Here is a 24,406-nt window from a genome sequence, read left to right on the forward strand (position 1 = left end):
CACCAAAAGTGCCGTTTTTAGTGCCATCTGTACTTTGATGATGGTGGAATTTATATGAAAGACGTAGATATGTGCAATATCTTTTATATGAGCTATGAAAGATCTACCAACGATGTTCTGGTAGCCTGCTAGTGCCACCCTTTGAGAAATATAACAAAAAGTGCCATTTTAGTGCCATATGGCACCTGAAGGTGGCAGAATTTATAAAAAGAACGTAGATATGAGAAATAGCTTTTGACTGAGCAATTAATAATCTATTTATGATGTTGTGGCAGCCCGCTAGACCTTTTGAAAAAAAAAAAAAACAAAAACCGGAGACAGATCAGTGCTACCGATGCAAAAAAGTGATTTTACTTGTTGTTCAGGGAGGGGGACTGTAACTTCCCTTCCAATGGTAGCCTACACTTTTCATTTTGATATGACGCCATTTTCGAGGGGTGTGAGGCTTTTTTTCGAAATTAACGTAAATTGCGTTTCGCAATAAACTTTTACTTTTAAGACCAACCGAAATAATAGTTAACATTCCTGAATCAATGTCAGACGGGAAGTTTTTCTCACGAGGTAGTTTTTTTTTTTCAAAACGTGTTTTTCAAATTTTGTTTACTATGGGCTGTGGCTCGCTCTTTACTAGTTTGCAGCTACCGCTGCAACAATGATACCTTGCCGGGACATGCTTTAAAAAAATGAGCCTAGAAAATAACTGAAAAAAAAACAACAGCGGATACCGATATTCCCGATACGATATACGCGATACCAATACGCACGATACCCATACACGCGATATCGATACGCCCGATACCAAATACAACCCTTCCCCAGGGACTATGGAGGGCCATATTATCATCAAAACCATATATGTTGGACCTTTGAACTATGTTAAATGGCTATCTCAAAATTTTAATAGGACTAGTTGGGGGGAGGGGGCCTTTAGGGAGGGGGGGGCTGTTTCCCCTCCAATAGTTTTGTTCACATAAAAAGGGCACTTACAAATTTGATTCCCTTTCGAATGAGCTATTACACACCTCTCTATGATGCTCTGCCCCCCCTAGCCCTTCTAGAAAAAAAGAAAGAAAAAAAGGGAGACGTGTTACCCATGCAAAAAAGTCATTTTCCTTGGTGTTCAAGGTGGGGGACTGTAATTATCCAACAAAAGGTTTTCGACCATGCTGATTCCAATGGTGCACTTTTTATTTCGACTCTTTTTCGAAATTACCAAAATTTCTTTTCGAAATAAAATTTTACTTTTAAGATTAACCGAAATAATAGTTACCATTCCTGATTCAGTGTCAGATGACAATTTTTCTCACTAGACGGTTTTTTTTTGAAAACACGTTTTTGAACTTTTAATTACTATGGGCTGTGGATCGCTCTTTACTAGGTTGCAGCTGCCGCTGCGACCATGACAAGACAGAGACAAGTGACGGAATAGATGTTAAATATATAATTTGAGCTATATATTTGCACATGGGGGGGGGGGGTAAAGTGTTTGGAAAGTTGGAAGTCAGAAAATAATTTCTTCTAGGTATGGCCACTAAAAAATTACAGAAGAATAGTGAGGTATATGGAAATTTTGTTAACTAAAAGAAAAAAAAGATAAATAAAAAACAAAAAACAGTAGCCTATAAAGTAAATGTAATGTTTCATTTAAGTGTTTTTTCCAAGTGTTAAGTGTTTTTATTTTCAATGACCAATTTTCCAAGCACTAAGTACTATTATTAGCTTAATGTAGTGTTTCATTTAAGTGTTTTATGGATAATCGCTGATGAAAGTTCATGTTATTTGGGCCTTTTATTTATGCTACCCTACTATTTACTGTTACTGTTATATTTTACTGTTCGTGGCCGTATAGTTTAGCTTTGAAATATAATTCTCTATCTTTCGATCTAAAATGCAGGATAACAGTACCAAACACATTTTGTATGCAGACCCGCTATACTCCCCCCCCCCCTAATATGCAAATTTATAGCCCAAATTTATTACTAAAGTAACGGAAAAACTAACGAAAAAACTGGTGTGTTCTCGAATTTTAGTACCAAAATTTGTTCCCCCTACGGAAATAAAAAGAATAAAACTCAAATAAAATTCTCAAATTTGGAAAGCATTAATTTCCACGAGGGGTATTTTCCGCGGGGGGCGGGGTATTTTCTGGGAGGGGTATTTTCTGCGCGGGGGCATTTTCCGGGTGGGGGGTATTTTACGCGGGGGGTATTTTCCGGGGGGGGGGGGTAAACGCCTAGAACCGGTGTGTCAGGTCATATTCATTAAAAAGGAGAGAATATGGTTCATTTTTCTTGGAATAAAACGCCTTCTGTTATATTTTTCTTTTTAAAATCAACATAATGTTTTGAGTGAGCTAGTCTTCACGGAGTTTTGGACACCTTGTTTTTGACACGCTAAAGGTCATATATATTACGCTTACTTAAATCATATGCTCTTTCAGAAGCTTCAATGATTCGGCTATTGTTTCTTTTGCAAGGTTTTGCGTATGTTATTTATTTGCAGTCTTATACGGATTTAATGTTGCAAAGTAAGCCGACGTTTTTGCTTCCATTGATTACTGAGATTCATATGTATCTTTTTGAAATTTGCTTTGTATTCTTTTTTTTTCTTTTAATTAGACCATAAATTAGTTGAAAACCAGTTGAAAATCGTAAATTGTACAAGTTTAGATTGTTCTCAAGGAAATTCTGAAGTCCAATTTTTCCCAGGATGGCGCTCAAAATGTGTCTTGCACATTATGGCACTTTCCTCTTGCCCGCAGTATGGGTTCATAATAAAGTGCACATAGATTCAAATGCCATCTGTCTTCTGACCTATTAATTATTACCCTACAATCGGTTTCGTAAACAACTGACGCTGAAGATCATAGATACTGCAATACAGCATATGCTGGGGGGGGGATTCGGCTTTTTTTTCAGTAAGAATACAGAAAAGGCCTTTCCAATGAAAATAACCCAAAAAGATATTTTTCAAATCCTAAAAGGGATTGCACCGGCCCCCTGCCCCCTCCCCCAATTGATGACACTATACTATACAAAAATATGGTTTTCTTTGGTTTTTGAGGTGGGAGATCTTGAATTCTCGGCTGAGTATTTTTGACTTGGGGTCTCCGTTAGTTTAATTTTTCCTTCTATCTGGGGCCTCCGTTTCCTTTTTAAAATCCCCTAACATTTTCTTTTCGGATTCTAAAACATTTTGAAGCTTGGTTGGGGTATCACTGAATATATCAGAATAAGCACTTATTGGAAAATTTTCACATAGCCTAAGGCAGTTACTTTTAAAAAACGGTTTTTGTTTTTGGCTGCTACTGATCAAAGTTTGCTCTTTAGTAGGTTGTTGCTTTTGCTGTGACCATAATGTACTATACTAAACAGTATTTCTTTCTTTTTAGCAGGTACACTATTTCTCAATTTTGTTCCTTGGAAATCTAGAAATTATACCTCCTTCGAATTGGAAATCCACTAAACAATAATACCAGAGAAAATGTATCAAGTAACTCAATTTTGAAATGAGTTTCTTGGATGAATTTAATTTTGCTTATTCATAACATTTTCTTCTGCTATCTGTCTTGATTTTAATTTCCTTGAAAGCAAGTGCATGTGCTTTCTAGACATATTCTCCGGGAGTAATTTCTTATTTACGAAATTGTTTTTCTGAAAAGTGAACACCTTGCACTGACAGTAGAAACATATATCAAATTACGAAGTTAAAAAAAAATTAACATTGATGAAAATTTTGACGGCTAGACGGAACAACAGATCAAACAGTTCGTGGTAACGAATTGTAAGTAAGGGGCAATGCGGCTGAATAGTAAACGAAAATCTAAAAACGGAATTTTATTATCAATAGATATATCAAGAGAATCAGCTTATTATGTTGATTCCAAATATATAAGATTTGTTAAGTTTAGCTTTACGAATCAAAAGCTATGAACCTTAGAAAATTCGCACTGATTTTCAAAAAGGGGGGAAACATCCCCTAAAATTCAAGGAATCTTGATGAAAATCAAATCATCAAATTCAGAGTATCCGAGAACCCTGTTGTAGAAGTTTCAAGCTTTCATCTGCAAAAATGTGGAATCTTGTAGTTTTTGCCAGAAGAAAGATCACGAATGCGTGTTTATTTGTTTTATTTTTGTTTAATTGTTTTTCCCAGGGGTGATTGAATCGAACCGATAGTCCTAGAATATCAAGAAAGGGCTCATTCAAAGGGAAATGAAAAGTTCTACCCACCCACCTTTTTTCCTAAAAGTCATCTGACCAAAATTTTGAGATAGCCATTTTGTTCAGAATAGTTGAAGAGCCCAGTAACTGTGTCTTTGAGCATAACAAAACCCCTTAAAGCCCCTGAGGAAAGGTTTGTCAGTGAAGAAATTTGCCCATGGTTTGAGTACACTATTTCTCATTGGGAAGTGTACAGACATTTTCCGGGGAGGGGAAGAACTTCTTGCTGGGGGGATTTTCTACGGGGATAATTTTACGTCGGGAGAGAAGTTCCTGGGGGGTGGGTCCAAGGGAAATTTTACACTGGGATAATTTACCAAGAATCCTAAGCAAAATTCTTTTTATTTGTCTTACTTTCTCTTTGCTGACTTAATTTTACATATGGAGATATTAAGGGGGATTGCCCGGGGTAAATATTTGCCGGGTTTAAATTGTGTAGAGTATCTTTCCGCAGGTGGGGGGATTTTCCACGAGAGAAATTCTCCATGGGGGAGTATACCACAGGATAAATTCTCCAGAGGGAACTTGAACACCTTTCTACTTGGGGGCGGGAGTATTTGTGAGAAGAATCTTCCGCGGAGGGGTGATTTCCGACATGATTTTAAAAATAATCAGAAATTAAAGTCTTCTTTAAACAAAAGTGGGCTAAGATAAAATTTTCAACCGGGATCGTCCACAAGAAATTTTCCAGGGGTATTTCTCAAATAAAATGGAATTGTCTAGGAGGAGTTTTCCTGATTTAGGGATTTTTTGTGGGAAGAACTTTGCACGGAGGGCTTATCCGCGAGGAGAATGATGGAAGGGGGAGCCAGATATCCCAGCATTGTGTGAGGGGACAGCCCCCTCATACACATAATTAATAATTTTGGTTTTATACAGTTAGATTATCACGTTGAGAGGGTAGTTTCTAGAGTTGATCTTTTTAGAGGAAATTCTACACCAGGGGGGGGGTCTTTGCCGAAATTAATTTACAGATTCCGTTTTAATTGTTCATATACGGTGAGCCAAATTCGAACCTGCATTAGTGGGAAAACGTTCAGAAACTAAATAAAAAAAAAAGTTTTCTTTTAACTGAAACTAAGGAGCGACATTAAAACTTAAATCGAACATTAATTATTCCATATATGAAAGGGGCTGTTCCCTCATCAACGCCCCTGTCTTTACGCTAAAGTTTTTTATTAGTTTAAAAAGTAGAGTTGCGACAAAGGGGCAATCTTTTTTAATTTTTTTAAGTAAAAACATGCTAAATTTTTTTTAATACTTAAAAAAAAGATTTTTATTGTTCTAATTAAACAAACATAGTGTTTCAGGAGTTGTTCTTAAGGAATTGGGACAAAATTTAAACTTTAGCGTAAAGAGCGAAGTGTTGAGGAGGAGCAACCCTTCTCATATACGTAATAATTTCTGTTCGTTTTAAATTTTAATGCTGCTCCTTACTTTCAGTTAATAAAACTTGTTTTTTTTAGTTAATTTCTGATCGTTTTTTAGATAATGCCAGGAAATCTGGCAACACCTCCATTAAAAATCCCCCTCCTCACGTATTCATTCTCTAGACAATTCAATCCTGGTGAAAATTTACCCCGGACATTTAACCCTTAAAATCCCTACGCTTAAAAATGAGTCTGCAAAGAGAAAGCTAGATATGAAAAGAATTTCGCATAGGAATTTGGGCAAATTCCCCTAGTGTAAAATTCCCCCTTAAATTTCACCCCCTGGAAACTTCTCTCCCCGTAAAAAATTATCCTCGAGGAAATCCTGTCAGCAGAAAATTCTCCCCCCCCCTCCTCACCCTAAAATGCATGCATTATACTTCCCAATAATAAATACTATACATAAACAATAGGCAAATTTTGTAACTTAAAGACATTTCCCCAGGACCTGTGGGGGGTCATGATATTTCTAAAGGCGTAGATATTCGGCCTTTAAACTATGCTGAACAAAATGGCTATCTCTAAATTTTGATCAGACGATTTTGAGAAAAAGGGGCGTGGGAGGCGGCCTAGTTGCCCTCCAATTTCTCTGTTATTTAAAAAGGGCACTAGAACTTTTAATTTCCGTTTGATTGAGCCTTATACTGATTATCTAGAACCACTGGGCCGATACGATCACCCCGCGAAAACAAAACACGCATCCGTGATCTTTCTTCTGGCGAAAAATAAAAAAAAACTGTATTTTTGCAGATGGGAGCTCGAAACCTCTGCATTAGGAGTTCTCTGATGCGGTTAATCTGGTGATGTAATTTTCATTAATATTCTATGACTTTAAAGGGTATTTCTTCCTTTTTTCACGAATCAGGCAAAGTTTCTCAGGCTCGTAACATTTGATTGGTATGACTAGACTTAATGAAACTTGTAGATTTAAAATCAGCATAAAAAGCCGATTCTTTGATACATCTATTCTTACTTTTATTTTTATATATCCGTTTTTTAGAGTTTTGGTTACAATTGAGCCGGATCGCTCCTTATTTACAGTTTTTTACCACGAACTCTTGGATATAGGACTCTCGTTTTTTTTTCTTTTTTTGTAAGCTTAGTTTTGGCACTACCTTTTATCTGCCAATAAGTGCGCTACAGCGTTGAGTGGCAATAAAAATTGTCAATATCCGTGGGATAAATCGAAATTTGCAATTTTATTATTTTGAATTATGTCTGGTTATGTTTCGCAAAATCAAAACATACTAAGTAGAATTTTTTTTTTGCATTTAGATAAAAAAAAATGAGAATGAGTGCTGATTCTCAATAGTTAAAAACGCAGGAACTTCTTTTGGGAAGGGTTATGTCTTCTGAAAGACTCTGAAGGCAATTAGTGAATCTGTCTTCTGAATCATGTCTTCTGAAGGTAATTAGTGAATCGTGAAGGAAACACCACAAATTATAGAAAAATAACAGATTCATAGGTAAAATCCCGAGATATCAGGTGACCATGGATTGAACCCCCTCTCCCATGATGACGATCCTTATTCTCAGCAACTACTAATCGACAAAGCAGGACGAAATAACCATCTCCGTGCGTCAAGTCGAAATTAGGAAAAATCATCAGCAACAATGTGTTTTGATACTATGGTTGGCTGGTATTTGATAGGAAGTTATAATGAAAAAGTTGTTTTTCGTGTGCTTTCAACCTTATCTTGTGAAAAATAATTATACGTAGCTTCTCTACTATCTCTTCTAGCTTTTCTTCGACCCTTGGACAAATGTGTAAAAACAGATATGTGCACCCATATGCACAATCACATAAGAAAGCAGACACAATCATATGGAAAACTTGAACAGAAAGACCAAACTCTTGGGGAGGTTTGTGTCAGTTAGGGTGGTATATCAAATTAACATCGGTTAATGAATGAAGCTCCTAAAACTAAATTTGGAGCTCAAATTAAGGTTCTGGGATCAGGCCAATATGTGGGATTTTTGTTCATGGGAAAAGAGACAGAGAGACAAACCGGTTTTACTCACATCAAACAGATCAGGAACTTGAGATCAGCACGCATTATGTTAAATACCTAACCTAATCACCTCTATATATTTAATTAAAATATACCTGCATCGTAGTTTCTCTCACTGAGACTATGTTAATTATTGCCGAATGCAGACAAACAAACCGGTTTTACTCACATCAAACAGATCAGGAGCTTGAAATCAACACGCATTATGTTAAATACCTAACCTAATCACCTCTATGTATTAAATATTTAAATAAAATTATAACCGAATGCAGACAGACCAACCGGTTTTACCCACATCAAACAGATCAGGAACATGAGTGTTTTCGTGATATTTCATATGTACCTTATATTTTTCTACTATTTCTTTTTTTTACCAAGAAATTATATTGTTTCAGGTAGGAGACCATATTGAAAGAATTGATAACAAGAGTTTAGTGGGATGTCGCCACTTTGAAGTTGCAAAATTGCTCAAAGAAATTCCAAAGGGTGCAACATTTACCATACGCCTAGTTGAACCCCTTAAAGCTGGCTTTTGTAAGTAATTTTCTATACAAGTTAAATTTTACTTATAGGAGTACTTTTCTATAGCAGTATACAGAAGGCAATCCCTAAGCTATGTTTATAAGATAACGATGGGCAGATTCTTGGAATAAGGGCTACATGTCATCACCCATTTTGTATACTATCGTATATGCCAAAAATTGGATTTTGGATTTCTTTACTTTGAATGAACCAAAAATTCAGTTATTCATTTAGACATTTTCAGAATCCGAAGAATTATGGATCAGATTTGTGAGAAGAATTTAGAGGATTCGGTAAATCTTTAGATAATTTTGAACTGGGTTTTGGAGTGATTCAAAGTAAAGAAATCTGTAGTTCAATTTTTGGCAGATACGATAGTATGCAAGATGGGCGATGGTGTGCATTAAGAGTTATATAACCTACACCAATAAATTACCTAGATCGTTAAAGTTTATGATCTGTCATTTTATATTAATGTCTGCGGCTTATGATGTTGTGAAATGGCCGTTCTGGGTTTCTGAAAAGTTACTGGAAAGCCTTAAAACAAGATATGCTTATGAATTTAGGGTATAAATACTCACTGAAAAGCCTTAACACAGTGTTTAAATGCTCACTATTAGTGTATAAATACTCACTGGAATGCCTTAAAACAAGATATGCTTATTAATTTAGGGTATAAATACTCACTGGAAAGCCTTAAAACAAGACATGCATATGAATTTAGGGTATAAATACTCACTGGAAAGCCTTAACACAGTGTTTAAATGCTCACTATTAGTGTATAAATATTCACTGGAATGCCTTAAAACAAGATACGCTTATTAATTTAGGGTATAAATACTCACTGTAAAGCCCTAAAACAAGATATGCTTATAAATTAAGTATTATCATTGGGAATTATTTTTCAAATTTCACTTATAGAAAAAGAAATAGCAAGAGATGCTTATAAATTTAGTGTATAAATACTCACAGGCAAAGCCTAAAAACAAGATATGCTTATGAATTTAGGGTATAAATACTCACTGTAAAGCCCTAAAACATGATATGGTTACAAATTTAGGTATACTCACTGGAAATTATTTTTTAAATTTCACTTTTGGAAAAATAAGATTTTAGAAACAAAATTTTTAAAGATTTTTTTCAATCTATTATTAAGCAGGGTTGCCTCTCGCGTTATGTGCATAAGTTTTGGTTTTGAAGCTTCGACTTACACTAGCCCATGGCCGTCCATCAGGGAGGAGAGATATTTGCCCCAAACATACAAATATGTACGATTGTTTAATATCCTGAAAGAATGGAGGTTTTTTGGTGCAAAAATTGCAAGTTTATTCCCTCCAGAAATATGTAGCATCCCAAAAATCTCGGATTTTGATACATTTGAATTTTTTAATGGTTTTTTGAAGAAGCACCATGGAAAATGATATGTACTTTAAACTGTGATAAATAAAAACAAAAATAACATATAACTGTGTCTTAGATGTAAAAACTTTACTTTTTCGCATGCTGACCAATGGTCTGCGCAGCGCAGGTACCGATGTCCTGAATCAATGCCTTCGGCCGGGAGTGCCAAGCGCGGTTGGGGAAGATGTACTTAGATATACCTGATATGTAATCCAGAATCAGTTATAGCTGTTGTGTGGTAAATGACATTTATTTCTGAAGGTTTCTTCAGCCCCTCGCATAAACTTGGAAGTAAAATAATTAACACTGTTCAAGAACTTCGTAAGGCTAGCAGTTAATCTGACGTTATTTCACAGTCTAAGATGTTTTGGAGAGTTGATGTAGTGCAGGCGTTGACTAATCAATGGATGATGTGTTCCTACTTTTGCCTATAAATCCAGATCAAAGGTTTTGTTCTCCGCTGAATTCAGGATTTCAATTAGTATCTTAAATTGAAAGATTAGAAGTTCACAGTTCAACTCTTATTTCTCCTAGAACATGAATACGCCCTTTGAAGAAAACTCTTTCTCTCTTGAAGTCAAAGAAACGTAAAGAGATGAATAAAACATAGGATAAAAGAGAAAATCTGCTACTTAGGCAAATTCCGATGGAAATGGTAGTTTGAGAAAATATTATACTGTCAAGTTGTAGAATATCACGTAGGTCAAGTGTCCTACCAGAGAGGTGCTAAGGGGGGCTGGGGACCTCCCTAAGAATTTATAAATTAATAGCTGAAGATTTTGAAATCGAAATTTTATGTGGCAAACGATAAAATATTTTTGTGTTCTTCAGGGAAAAATTAATACATTAATTTAAAAAACACTCAAACATAAAAAGTACTACTACTACTACTACCGACTCACCACAGCACCAATCCGCCTGAGGCCAACACAGCTATGCGTGCTCCTCTTCCATCCCAATCTATTCAAAGCCTCCCTCTTTACACCCTCCAAGGAAGTTCCCATTTCCTTTAAATCTTTCTTTATGACATCCTCCCACTCCAGACGAGGACGACCTGCTTTCCGTTTAGCCCTAGACGGTTGGCCGAAAAGGACAATCTTCGGTAATCTGTCATCCTTCATCCGCAGAATGTGCCCTAGCCATCTCAACCTTTCTCTCATTATAGCCCTAGAAAGTGGGATTGAACCATATTTTTCGTACAGCCTACTGTTTGAAATACGATCAGTCAGCAAGGTACCCAGAACAATCCGTAGGCAATTTCTTTGGAAAACATCTAGTAAATATTCATCCGATTTTCGGAGCAGCCGTGCTTCAGAGCCATATTCGACCACTGTCGTCACTGTACCTTCCAATATTCTAATCTTTGTTTGTAGACTTATCTTCCTATTCTTCCAAACTTTTTTTAACTGTGAAGAAACTCCCTGAGCCTTGACTTTTAAAATTATTTTTTTCCCTTATTGTATGTTATTTCTATAATATTATTCATTTTATATTAACCTTAGCATGTTAAATAAGATTAAATTCCTAGCGCTTACATCCGTCATTATGGTAGCAATTGGAGTTAATTTCAATTAGCTGGTCATGTTCGTCTTTAGAAATGAGGGGGTCGCATGTCCTTCTAGTTGGTGTACAAACCTACTGACCTAGTTTCCTAATGATTGGTGTAGTCCATCTTTATTTGCATGATTATGAATATCCATATACAACTTTATAATACCAATTAAGCTCAACAGCATTATATTTCAGGCTTTCGTCTGCCACAGTGTCCACGATTAAAACTATAAAAGTCAGATGAACGCGCCAAAGATGAATCTTCAGGATATTTAGTGTGGTTCCATCTCTAGTACATGATTTAAAAAAAAAAACTCTGCATAGACTTTTAGTACCGACTTGGTTCGATAACACTTTGTTGTAAACTTTCATCTATGATATAGTACACGATTGCATTAATTTATTAAGCAATAAAACTCACAAAAGAAGTTTAAACATTGAAACGTTTTTTTCGCAAAATAAAATTTATAACTAAATTATAAAAATCTTTGTTATGCCATGTAATACTTAAATTGAAACTAAACTCATAATAATAGTAATTCAGATTTAAACTTAGATCCAACCTAAGACATACGTTGAAACGTTCGAACGTTCGTTGAACGTTCAAATGATACGTGCTCTACAGTTTCTCCAATACTGCATAAAAAATTTCGAAAATTTAATTTGAAGAGAAATGAGTTTGAACAAAAATGATTTGGTTATGAGTTGAGGTTCTTTCAATGTGAGATATGCAGCAAAATATTTTCTCAGGCTTGTACTTTATATACACGTATGATAGTTTATAATAGATACAGACCTTATAAATGCAAAACGTACATTAAAGCCTTTTCTTAGAATTCTACCTTAACGAAGCATATGAACGTTCAAATAAGGAGCAAGATGCCACGGAGGGTCTAAGCCTTGTATTTGACCAAAAATGGATGACGGCTTGAAGCAGCAATCAGGTCATCGGCAGAGGTGAAAAAGTTTAGTTATCACGGTGAACAACCTTTTTAAAGTACACAGTCAATATCCCGCTTAGGTACTTTGTCAAAGTTGTCTGAAAAGATGCAGTGAAATGATATCCTTTTGTGAATATGTTACGAGTTTATAAATCTCTTGGATATACATGCTGTGTGAAATCGAACGATGTTCAGAAGCTAGAGCATTTAAAATGTCTTAAAATCGTAATCTCGAGAGCAGGCAGACAAAGGGGAAGACACCTAGAAATCGCTATAGCAATTTCACTTTTCGCCGAGCGAAAGGATTTTGACATTATAATAGTACAAATTATTCGTATAGACTCCAGTGAGTTTATAACAGTACTTTGTACAAGATTAAAAAGGATAAAACCTCACCTTGATGCTTCAGAGATGCCTCAGTGACTGAATCGTCAGGGATGAGGCCCAATATACTTCTATTAGTTAATGTACTAACATATTGAACTACTTCCATAATGATTAGTGCAGCTCATCGACAATAGCCTGATTATGAAAACCTCTCTATAGGCTACAGTATCAATTAAGTTCGATAACATTATGCTACCAACTTTCATCTCTCGCAATGTCAACGATTAAAAAGGATTAAAAGGACGATCAAAAATGATAAAGGACAATTCAAACAGCTAATAACTCAACTGATTGCCTCATGTATGCTTTATACACCCAATCTTCAGGTATGAGGAGCTGCATGTTTCTCAAAATTTGTCTGCTAACATAGTGATCTCCTACCTTCTTACTGATTAGTCTAGGCTATATATAGCAGCATGATTACGAAAATCTACGGATTGCCTCATAATACAGACTAGGGTCGATAAAATTGTATCGCAAGTTTTTATGCGTCACGACGGCCATAAGATATTCTAATTAGTTGTAAACTCAATGCGTATTTTAAATTCCTTCTTACCTAATCAGGATTTTACTGAGTTTACTTTTCTGTGCTTAGGATGAAACTGAGAAACCGTATCATTTATGCTTGCTAAACTTTCAAAATTCCGTTACTTCTAATTAAATGGAAGCTTAGTTTTTGGAAACTTGGTCCTCGGTAACCAAATGAACTTTTGAACAAAGAGACATCAAGTTGTGTTTAAACTCTAAATTCCAGTCTGCGATTAGCTCATGAATGTACGGTACTATTTGTTTTACCCCTCAATTAAATATAAAGGCAAGGTAACAGGTAGAGAATACGGCACTGAACTTTACAGTCTCTAACAGCGGTGCTTATCTCTGTATCTTGGACCTTCAGCCAGGAAGCAAAATGGAGTGTGGGTGGTTTTGGGCCAGCTATCATGCGCTTTCACCTTCCTTTTCTGTTTACCTTCCCCTCATTTCTCCAGGTTCTTATTTAGAGCTGGGTCGACTCTGGCTGAGCTCACAGAGTCACGCCACTGACCCCCACTCAAACCAAATAACCAGCAACACCAGAACTCAAATCCCCGGCCTCATGGAGGAGGGCTCCTCAGGAAATTGTATATACCCATATATATATATATATATATATATATATATATATATATATATATATATATATATATATATATATATATTTTTTTTTTTTTTTTTTTATATATATATATATATATATATATATATATATATATATATATATATATATATATATATATATATATATATATATATATATATATATATATATATATATATATATATATATATATATATATATATATATATATATATATATATATATATATATATATATATATATATATATATATATATATATATATATATATATATATATACCTGGCACCACATATGGAATCAATTCAGCTGCAACACTTTAAGAGAATAATTAGTCTTCACGTAACGACCCACAATCAGGCTATAAAAGGTGACCTAGGTATATTTTCTCTGAGAATGAGTAGATTAGCACAGATGATCCGGTACTGGCTAAAGGTTCTAAGTCTGTCAGAAGATTGGTTAGCAAAAGCAGCTTATGTGGATATGCTACGGTCGAAACGTAAAACATCATGGCCGTATCAAATAAAAAATGTTTTAGATGGATTAGGATTATCATATATTTGGAATGAGGGGCTAGGTCCCTCAGATCAGGGTGAGTCGTTTTTGGCTATGATTTTATAAAGAATAAAAGACCAGGAACTACAAAATTGGACCCAGGCAGTTAAAACATCGGAAACAATGAAGTTTTATTCCCATGTAAAAGAGATATTTGGATTCGAATATTATTTTAAACTAGGATTACCGGGGGAGACATTGAGGACTTGGTTTCGGATCCGAGCGAATTGCCTGCCACTAAAAAATAGAAAAAGAGTATTTGAAAGAAATAGGGTGGCCCCAGATGCAAATGCGGATTACTCTTGCCCCAGATGTAACCTAGGTATTGAGGATGTCGCCCATATTCTCACCGAGTGCCAGCAACTTTCTCTATTAAGGGAAAAGTATTTTGAGGGTGGTAACTTGGAGTTCCCGGGGATCCTGAAAACGACAGTAAAAAGGTCAATCAGGCAGTTATGTAAATATGTAAATGAAGCGTTGACATCAATGAGTGAAACTTTATATTTATGTTATTTTTCTTGTAGAGTGTGATTAAGAATACTGTTCTGTATGGCCTGTTTTTTGGCTTATAATAAAATTATTATTATTATTATTATTATATATATATATATATATATATATATATATATATATATATATATATATATATATATATATATATATATATATATATATATATATATATATATATATATATATATATATATATATATATATATATATATATATATATATATATATATATATATATATATATATATATATATATATATATATATATATATATATATATATATATATATATATATATATATATATATATATATATATATATATATATATATATATATATAGTATAACAGTGGATATACCGTTAAAAATTTCCGAAGTGTTAGCAACTTCAGCGTTTGCGTACACATCGAAAAAAAAAGCAAAAAAATATGCAACTGACTTTTATACCATGGTTATCTCTACCAATTAAGGAGCTGCAACTTTAACTCGTTCTTGTCACTGCTGTTGTTATTTGATCAAACAGTTCGTGGTAACGAACTGTAAGTAAGGAGTGACCCGGCTCAATGGTAACCGAAACTCTAGAAAACAGTATTTTGATACAAATAGATACACCAAAAGAATCAGATTTTAATGCTGATTTCAAATATATAAGTTCCATCAAGTTTAATCCTACCCATCAAAAGTTAGGCGCCTGAGAAAATTGGGCTGATTTTCGAAAAAAGGGGGAAAGACCCCCTAAAATTTATAGAACCTTAATGAAAATCACACCATCATATTAAGCGTATCAGAGAACCCTACTGTAGATGTTTCAAGCTCCTATCTACTAAACTGTGAAATGTTGCATTTTTTGCCAAAAGAAAGATCAAAGATGCGTGTTTATTTGTTTTTTTTGTTTTTTTTCCCAGGGATGATCGTTTGTACCCCATGGTCCTAAGACATTCCGGTAGGGCATACTGGAACGGAAATTAGAAGTTCTTGTGCCCTTTTTAAGTGACCAAAAAAATAGAGGGTAACTAGGCCCCCTCCTACGCTCAATTTTCCCCCCAAGGTCACCTGATTGAAATTTTGAGATAGCCATTTTGTTCAGCATGTTCGAAAATATAATAAGTATGTCTTTTAGGATGACTTAATACCTCGAAGTTCCCGGGGGGAGGGCTGAAAGTTATGAACTTTACCCAATGTTAACATATAGTATTGGTTATTTGGAAGTATACAGACGTTTTCAGGGGAGATTTTTCCTGGTAGTGGGGTGGGGGGGGGGTGGGTCGGGGGTTATGTGGGAGGATCTTTCCATGAAGGAAGTTTTCACGGGGGAAGGGACATTACTATGAAGGGGACGCCGGACTTCCCAGCATTATTTATAAAAAGATCAGAAATTTAATATAAAAAAACAAGTATTTCAACTGCAACAGCAGCAACATCGAAACTTTAAACGAACAGAAATTATTACATATAGGATTGGGTTCACCCCGTAGTCAATACTTCACTCTTTAAGCCAAAGATTTTTTATTACTTTCATAAGAGCTATTTATTCTAATTAACAGCCTTTGTGATTAAGCGGTCATTTTTAAAGAATTGGAACAAAATTCGTACTTTCGCTTAGAGAGCAAGGTATTGACTAGGGGGCGAACTCCCTAATAAACAAATTAAAAATATATGAATATAGAAGTTCGTTACGTAAGTTAATTCGTAAGTTACGTATATTTATTACTAATAAGAACGTTCGTAAATAAAATCAAACAACTTTCGAGAAAGCCATTTAACCAAATAAAAGTAAAATTAATATGCAAATTTTGTTTTAATTATTCATGTACGGTGAGCCAGGATCAAAACCTGCATTTATTCAAAAACGTTCAAAAATTAAATAAAAAAACAATTTTTTTAAACTGAAAGTAAGGAACGACGTTAAAACTTAAAACGAACAGATATTATTCCGTATATGAAAGGGACTGTCCCCTCCTCAACGCCTCGCTCTTTACGCTAAAGTTTGACTCTGTCTCACAACTTTATTTTTTAAAACAATAAAAAACTTTAGCGTAAAGAGCGAGGCGTTGAGGAGGGGATAGTCCCTTTCATATACGGAATAATTTCTGTTCGTTTTAAGTTTTAATGTCGCTCCTCACTTTCAGTTTAAAAAACTTATTTTATTTATTTAATATGTATTTGAGACTAAGAAAATATGTTTCTATACCTGTAACGGAGAGTGACTTGTAAATAAGATTTGTATAGCACATTCATCTTAAAGGGAGAGAAGATGGATAGCTGCGCTAAGTACCTACCATTGGTTTTGAATTTCGTTTAGACTAAAAAAAAAAAAATTCCGTAAAGAAATTGTTCTTACCGTCAAATAAATCGAAAAGAATGGCAGTTTTTTTTTAATTTTAGGGTAATAAAAATGACGGGTGTTATTTTTTGGGCATTTTTGGGGTCGGTCATCTTTGGTGATGATGGTTTTGCAATTTTTGTTGTTGATGCACCTATTAATCGAGTCTGATGAGTCCTATTATTGGAGCATTTAAGAATAAGAAAAGGTAGTTTTCAACTCTATCACAGATAGTTAGTTCTAGGCAAGAATTGTAAAACATTCTGAAAAGCAGGTACGTGGGATTTATGGTAAGTCCATGCTTATTAGTTATTTTTTTTACGTGCATTTGAGGCTAAGGACCATTTCAAAAGCCAAGTTATTCTTACCATCCGATAAATCGGGAGTTATTATGGGCCCTTTGTTCTTGGACGAAGTAAAACAAAATCACATTATATATTGGGCACTTGCAATAGTAAGAGGATGTGCTTGGTGCCAGGAAAAGGGAAGAAAGTTAGTTTTTTGAAAGTTCTGAGGAATACAGCGTTTAGTCGATGGCAAAAAAACAACAACAACAAAAAAAGGTCTTGCTACCGCAACACTTTTGTTATTGGTGAAGCCAAACAAATCTTTTACCAGCACTTGATGTTGCCACGGTAGCATTAAACTTATTAAAATTTATTAGTCCAAAAATAATTAGTCGTTAATCTATTCAATATACCACTTAAATACAAGACACTGTACCTGAAGGAAGTCTCAGTCTTAAATCTCACTCAAATATGCCTCTGTACAATACAAGGGATAGTGCAACAAGTCACTCCTTGTTCTAATAGAACATGGGGCAGGGGTTTCAACTCAGGAAAATGTAAAGAAGGGGCAAGGTTTTTTTTATTTAAAAAAAATGAAGATAAAAAAAAGATATATTTCAGAATTTAGACGTGGGGCTTTTTTTACTTTTTTTTAATGTTTATAACAAAAAACTGATAATTTTCTACCCCAAATGACGCCCCTGATTTAGGGAGTATGAAGGCAAGGGCAAAGACACGAATGCAGAGTCACATGTTGTCTTTACAGGAGGTACAGGAGGAGACCAGAGACCTAAAGTCATGTACATCTAACACAACTAATACATATCCCCTTGGTATCTTAATGATGTAGATATAAGGTCTGTAGGACAAAATCTCGTTTTCAAAAGCATATCCACTTTTCTCTAATATGACCCTGGAGGGATGAAGATCTAATGATATCACGAATAAGAAGCTTATTAAGAACACTGCTTTCTAACTACTTTAAGCAATAGAATGGAGTTTTCCAAGTTTACAAACAAGAGTCTTGAAAGTTTTCTGTCCTCACTAATAACCTGTGGAAGAAAATTTCCTTTGTTTAGGCTCGTTAGAAGTAACAGAAAATATATGTTATCATCTTAGTTTTGTTTGATTTAATTTTTGTTTAAAAGTTTCTAATCATTGTCTAAATATTTTAATGGAGTAAGAGAAAGTAGGCTTCCCTGGGTGTTTCTTATTGCTTTTGATCAGAATAAATAAAAAAAAAAAACTATTCTTATGGAAGTAAAGAGCGAACGAACAAAAAATATATTCTAAAAACTAGCACTTTACTGAAAACATAAAACCGACCTTCTCTCCCAATTAACAGTGTCTATTCTTAAGGGCGAAGGATTTCACAAGCATCCTACAGAAAATAAAAGATTAGCATATAAGGCTTTCGATAGGCTTGATAGGATATAGTCTTGAGTCACCAGCCTTGATATTGATAACTTTTAGTATACAATTTGGAGTCTCTAAAATACACAGGTAAGCTCAGTTTTCAGCAAAGTGCTAGTTTTTACTATTCTTCAAACATCGGGATCTTTCATAAGTCAGTATATTTGAGCTAGTTTTTAGATATATCTTGCGTAATCTGCGAAGCATCAACTTTTGTTGGTTTGAAGTTTCAACTTCTATCTTCATCTCTGTAAGAAAACTTTCTTTTTTTAAGATTTTTTCTTGTTTTTAGTTTTTTCAGATAATATTCAATAAACCTTGCAAAAGATCTTTGTCTAACTTTAGCGATGAAACTAGTGAAGTCTAAATGATTTCTTTTTTTTTTCGAATCCTGGTATTAAATACAGGTTATACTTCCTACCTCCCTTAAACTTTCCCACGAAATATGTGTAACTTTGTACATAGCAAGTCTGAGGGGTATGTTACATCTGGTATCTTTCATAAGTTGTAAATAAAAAATTCCTCATTTTCATGAAAATAAGTAAATGACATTTTTTTTCGTTATGTATTTTTTTAAACGCGTTTTCTAGTTTTCACTTACTAAGTGGACTAAATGGGAGGGTAGGCCAAAAGAAGAGGATTGTAAATATACGGTGAGGGGTTTCCAATAATGGAAATTAAAATGGTAATTTTGTTATGTTTAACAGCCTTTTCACGCAGAAATTGCGTCAAAAGGCACCACTCTTGATGCCATAAAACACTTTACGACGGAGTTATTAAGATGAATCTACGATAAGGACATAGATATGAACAGTAGCTTTCAAATGAGCCGTTAAATATCTCTTTCAATCTTGCTGTAGCCTGCTAGCCTTGGCAAAAAAAAAAAAAAAAAAAAAAAAAAAAAAAAAAAAAACGTTACTGTTTTACTTAATGGTACACACCGCTATAGACTCTCACGGGAAAGCACATCAAATAGGAGGGACAGATACCCATTTATAATGGATTTTGAGACAAATTGAGGCGACATGATTACAAACAAGGGGGTGGGGGTAAGGAATAGAATATATAAATCGTGTAACCTAACTTAACCTAGGTGCCTCCCTCACTAAACCCCAAAAAACAACAGTTTAAATATTGTAAACTCAATGAGAAACCACGCTTTGCGATCAATAGCAATTACCCGCTTTGCGGGTCTCCATGCTAAATTGCTATAGAGTCTATTGCGGTGTGTACCATTAAGCAAAATAGTACAAAAAAAAAACAATAAGAAGACATATGTTGAAAATTCGAAAAAAACAATTTTTCCTCGTTTTTCAATATTGGCGGTTCAATTTTAGAATTTGCTTGATTGGTTATCTTGTTTTTAAATTGGTTATCTTAGAATTTGCATTCCATGGCGTTTTAGCCTTTTTTGTGCTCAAAATGGCAGAAAAGGCTACTTCGTTGTGACACGATCTCTTTCGTTACTTAGAAAATGCACTTGATATTCTGTTTTGTTCAAATGAGCCCTCTAACAATATTCTAAGACCACTGGTTTGATACAATTACCCCTGAACATTTTGTTAACTTTTCTTCTTAGGTATTGGTATTCCAAGTCTTCTTTGTGGACTAAAATGGGCATGAATGTTTCCGGAAGCAAAATTCCAGTGCGGTGTGGGTCTTGATAAGTTGCAGTCCTGTCTTTATCTATTTTTAAATTTTGTAAATCATCTATTCTTTTCTTCTATCCCATCTACTTGCATTCTTAATTCCGTTAGCATCTCTTATCTTGCTCATGTAGATATATGCTTTTGATCAGTAGGACTAAAAAGGGGCTTTCCCAGTCTGTCTCAACAATAGCATCTAAACTTCATACCATTGGACATTCTCTTAATCTTTCAAAGTGTGAATATCTCTCATTTAATAGTAATAATATGACCCCTCTAGTTTGCGTATCTTTTTCTGTCCCGTCGGTTCCTTGTTTCCGGTGGCTGGGTATCAATGTTAGTAGAACACTAAAATCTTTCCGAAAGCTCGTCGTCGCTGATTACAAGAGGATAATCCAGTTAAGTTATCCTTAAATTGTTGAAAATCAAGGTAGATAAGATAAAAAGTCTCTTGCCAATTAAACTCGGTTTTTACAGATCACTCGGTTTTGTTTCTGTCTGTAATTTACCCTATTTTTCACGAAAAAGACATCAGATCAGTTCATTCATATTATTTCCGGTTTTCCCGCTTTCTATTGTATGATTTTCCTAGTTTCTCCATGGTATAGAAATCGGAATCTCACATCTGTTTACGGTCTTCCGAATATTGGGTCAAGGCTTACGGAACTTGCCGACAAACTACCCTAATTTGCATTTAAGTATCTGTCAGCCCAGAGTGGCCTTACTCGTTTGCTGTAGTTTTGTTCTTTGTTGTTGTTGTTTGAACTGTTTTTGAAGTTGTTTGTTTTGTAATTCTTTTTTTTGCCACAATAGTAATTTAAAATAAGTACATTCATGAACAGATAATATTCAAAAATTTAAAGTATGAAGTTCTAATCTCTTAAATGATGCTTCATTAAGTCCTGGTCCGCTGTATTAAGTCTCGGTCTGTCTTGTCACAAACAGTCTTTTTTTTTGAAAGTTTTTCTTTTCTTTGGTTACTCGGCTCTAGTAAGTTTTTAAGTTTTATGCACTCATGTAAGTAGTGTATTATCTACTTCTTTAGTTATACTTCACAATTATCATTTTTTTATATGATGTAGGTTAAAAATAAATTATAGTTATTGTAATTAAACAGTCATGGTGTTTTAGAAGTCGTTCTTAAAAATTAGGACAAACAATCAAACTTTAACGTAAAGAGCTAGGTATTAAAAAGGGGTCAATCCCTTCATATACAGAATAAGTTCCGTTTGTTTTAAGTTTTAACGTTGCTCCATACTTTCAGTTGAAACTTTTTTTTCTTCTTCATTTTCTAATTGTTTTTTAGATAGCGCCAGCAAGTCTGGCTCACCCTCCATAAGAAATCCCTTCCCCTGACAGGAAATTCCTCCGCAGAAAGTTCCTACAACATTAAATACTCCCCCCTAAAATTCCTTCCGGATAATTCCATCCTCTCTTAACCCCCCCCCCCCCCAAAAAAAAAATTCTTGTTGAAGATTGAGCATGAAAAAAATCTTCGCAGCATATTTTCATTTGAAAAAAAATTGTAGTTCTAATCGTTTATATGATCATCCCGGATATTCCCCTTACCATAGAAACTATTTCACAGAAATCCAGAAACACGGAAAATTCCCCCAGGACATTACCCCTGGAACATCCCTACATGTAAAATCGAGTAGGCAAGGGGAAAGTAAGACAAATAAAAATAATTTTGTACAGGAATTCCATCAAATCCCCCCAGTGAAAAAATTTCTCCTGGAAGGTTTTGCTCCACACGGAAATGTATCCCCATGGATACTCAAATTGAGCACAAAATCCTTCCCCCCTGAAAAATATCTGTATACTGTGCAATAAAATACTATACGTAAACAGTGGCCACATTTTATTACGATTTTGGTAAAGCTATTTGCCCTCCAATCTCTTTGGTTAATCCAATCTTTTTGGGGGTTCTAGAATTTTACCCCCCTGGCAATTACACCCCCCCCCAGGAAAATACCCCCACGGAAAATACTCCCCCCAGAAAATCCCCCGTGGTGAAAATAACTCCCCTTCCCTTCCCTCCCCCCAAAAAAAAATGATAATCCCCGGGAAAATACCCACAGTGGAAAATAACCCCCCCCCCTCGTGGAAAATAAGGCTTTTTGAAATTTCAGAATTTTATTTTTATTTGATTTTTTTAATTTCCGCAGGGGGAAGGAATTTCGGTACTTGTGTATTATGCGCCACTCACTCAATTTTACGCTGTGTAAAATTTGAGAAAACACCAGTTTTTTTCTTAGTTTCTTCATTACTTTAGAAATAAGTTTGGGCTACAGATTTACACATTGCGGGGGGGGGGGGGGTTAAAGTAGAGCGGGTATACATACAAAAAGTGTTTGGCAGGATTATTATGCAAATTATATATATAGAGACAAAAGTTTATTTTAAATCCAAAAATAAGCCCATGAACAAAGTAAAATTACATAAATTAAAGGCTCAAATAACATAAACTTTGATCAGCGATCGTCATAAAACTCTTAAATGAAACACGACATTAACCTATTAATAGTACTTAATACTTTTAAAAACGTTCATTGAAAAAAAAACATTTAACACTTGGAAAAAACACTCAAATGATACATTACGTATACTTTATACTGGGATTTTTTTTTCTTAGTTAACAAAATTTCCAGATACCTCGCTATTATTCTGTAATTTTTTAGCGGCCATATACCTAGAAAGAATTGTTTTATGACTTCAAACTTTCCAAATACTTTATTCCCCCCCCCCCTATGTGAACATATATATAGCCAAAATTATATATTTCCCATTGTCCCTTGTCTTTGTCTTGTCTCGTGCTAAGCTGAAAAAAACTAACGAAGAAACCGGTTTTGTTCTCGAGTTTTACACAGCATTAACTTGAGTGAGTTGCCCATAATTTTAAAACAATGAAAAACTTTAGCGTAAAGTGAGAGGCGTTGGGGAGGGGACAGCCCCTTTCATGTACGGAATAATTTCTGTTCGTTTTAAGTTTTAATGTCGTTCCTTACTTTCAGTTAAAAAAAACTTTTTTTTTTTTATTTAATAAGTTTTAATGTCGCTCCTTACTTTCATTAAAAAACTTGTTTTTTTAAAATTTAATTTCTGAACGTTTTTGAATTAATACAGCTTTGATTTTGGCTCACCCTACATGAATAATTAGAATGCAATTTGCATATTAATTTTATGGCTTTCTCGAAATTTTGTTCTGACGTAACTTACGAATTTACTTACGTAACGAACTTCTGTATTTGTATGTTTTTATTAGGGAATTTACGTATATTAGGGAATTTACCCCTAGTCAATACCTCGCTCGTTACGCTAAAGTTCGAATTTTGTTGGAATCCCAAACCCCTGAATCACAAAGGCCGGTTAATTAGAATAGATAGCTCTTTTGAAAGTACTCAAAAAACTTTAGCGTAAAGAGTGAGAGGTTGACTAGGTGGCGAGCCCCCTCATATACGAAATAATTTCTGTTTGTTTTAAGTTTCAATGTTTCTCCTTACTTTCAGTTGAAAAAACTTGTTTTTTTTATTTAATTTCGGATCATTTTTTAAATGATGCTGGTAAATCCGGTGTCTCCTTCATAGAAATGTCCTTTCCCCCAAGGAAACATCCTCCTTGGAAATATACTCACCCGTAACCACCTCCTCCGACCCCCCCCCCCCCCCAACCAGAAAAAAATCCTCCCTGCAACCTCTGTATACCTCCCATTAACCAATAATATATGTAAACAATGGGCAAAGTTCATAACTTGTAGCCCTTCCCCCGGAAAATGTGGGGGATTAAGTCATCCTTAAAGACATATTTATCTCAAAATTTTGATTGGGTGACTTCGGGAAAAAAATGAGCGTGGGATGGGGCCATGCTGCCCTCCAATTTTTTCGGTCACTTAAAAAGGGCACTAGAACTTCTAATTTCCGTTCAGATTAGTCCTCTAACGATATTCTAGGACTACTGGATCGATGCAATCACCCCTGGGAAAAAACAAAACAAACAAATAAACACGCATTCGTGATCTTTCTTCTGGCAAAAAATACAAAATTCCACATTTTTGTAGATAGGAGCTTG

At 34.7% G+C, this 24,406-nt stretch overlaps 1 protein-coding gene across 2 annotated transcripts in view; it reads left to right on the top strand.

The window, feature by feature from the left end:
- Positions 1 to 24,406, top strand: part of kermit (PDZ domain-containing protein GIPC-like protein kermit) — a 176,047-nt gene that overhangs the window by 111,457 nt on the left and 40,184 nt on the right. For both annotated transcript variants that reach the window (XM_089105726.1, XM_089105727.1), the window contains exon 5: positions 8,061 to 8,199. In XM_089105726.1, coding sequence (XP_088961852.1) covers positions 8,061 to 8,199 — 139 coding nt within the window. The remainder of the gene's footprint in view (positions 1 to 8,060; positions 8,200 to 24,406) is intronic.

The sequence above is a fragment of the Artemia sp. Qi Xiang Cuo genome, chromosome 20 (genome assembly GCF_049724085.1).
Source record: "Artemia sp. Qi Xiang Cuo chromosome 20, ASM4972408v1, whole genome shotgun sequence".
NCBI lineage: Eukaryota > Metazoa > Arthropoda > Branchiopoda > Anostraca > Artemiidae > Artemia > Artemia sp. Qi Xiang Cuo.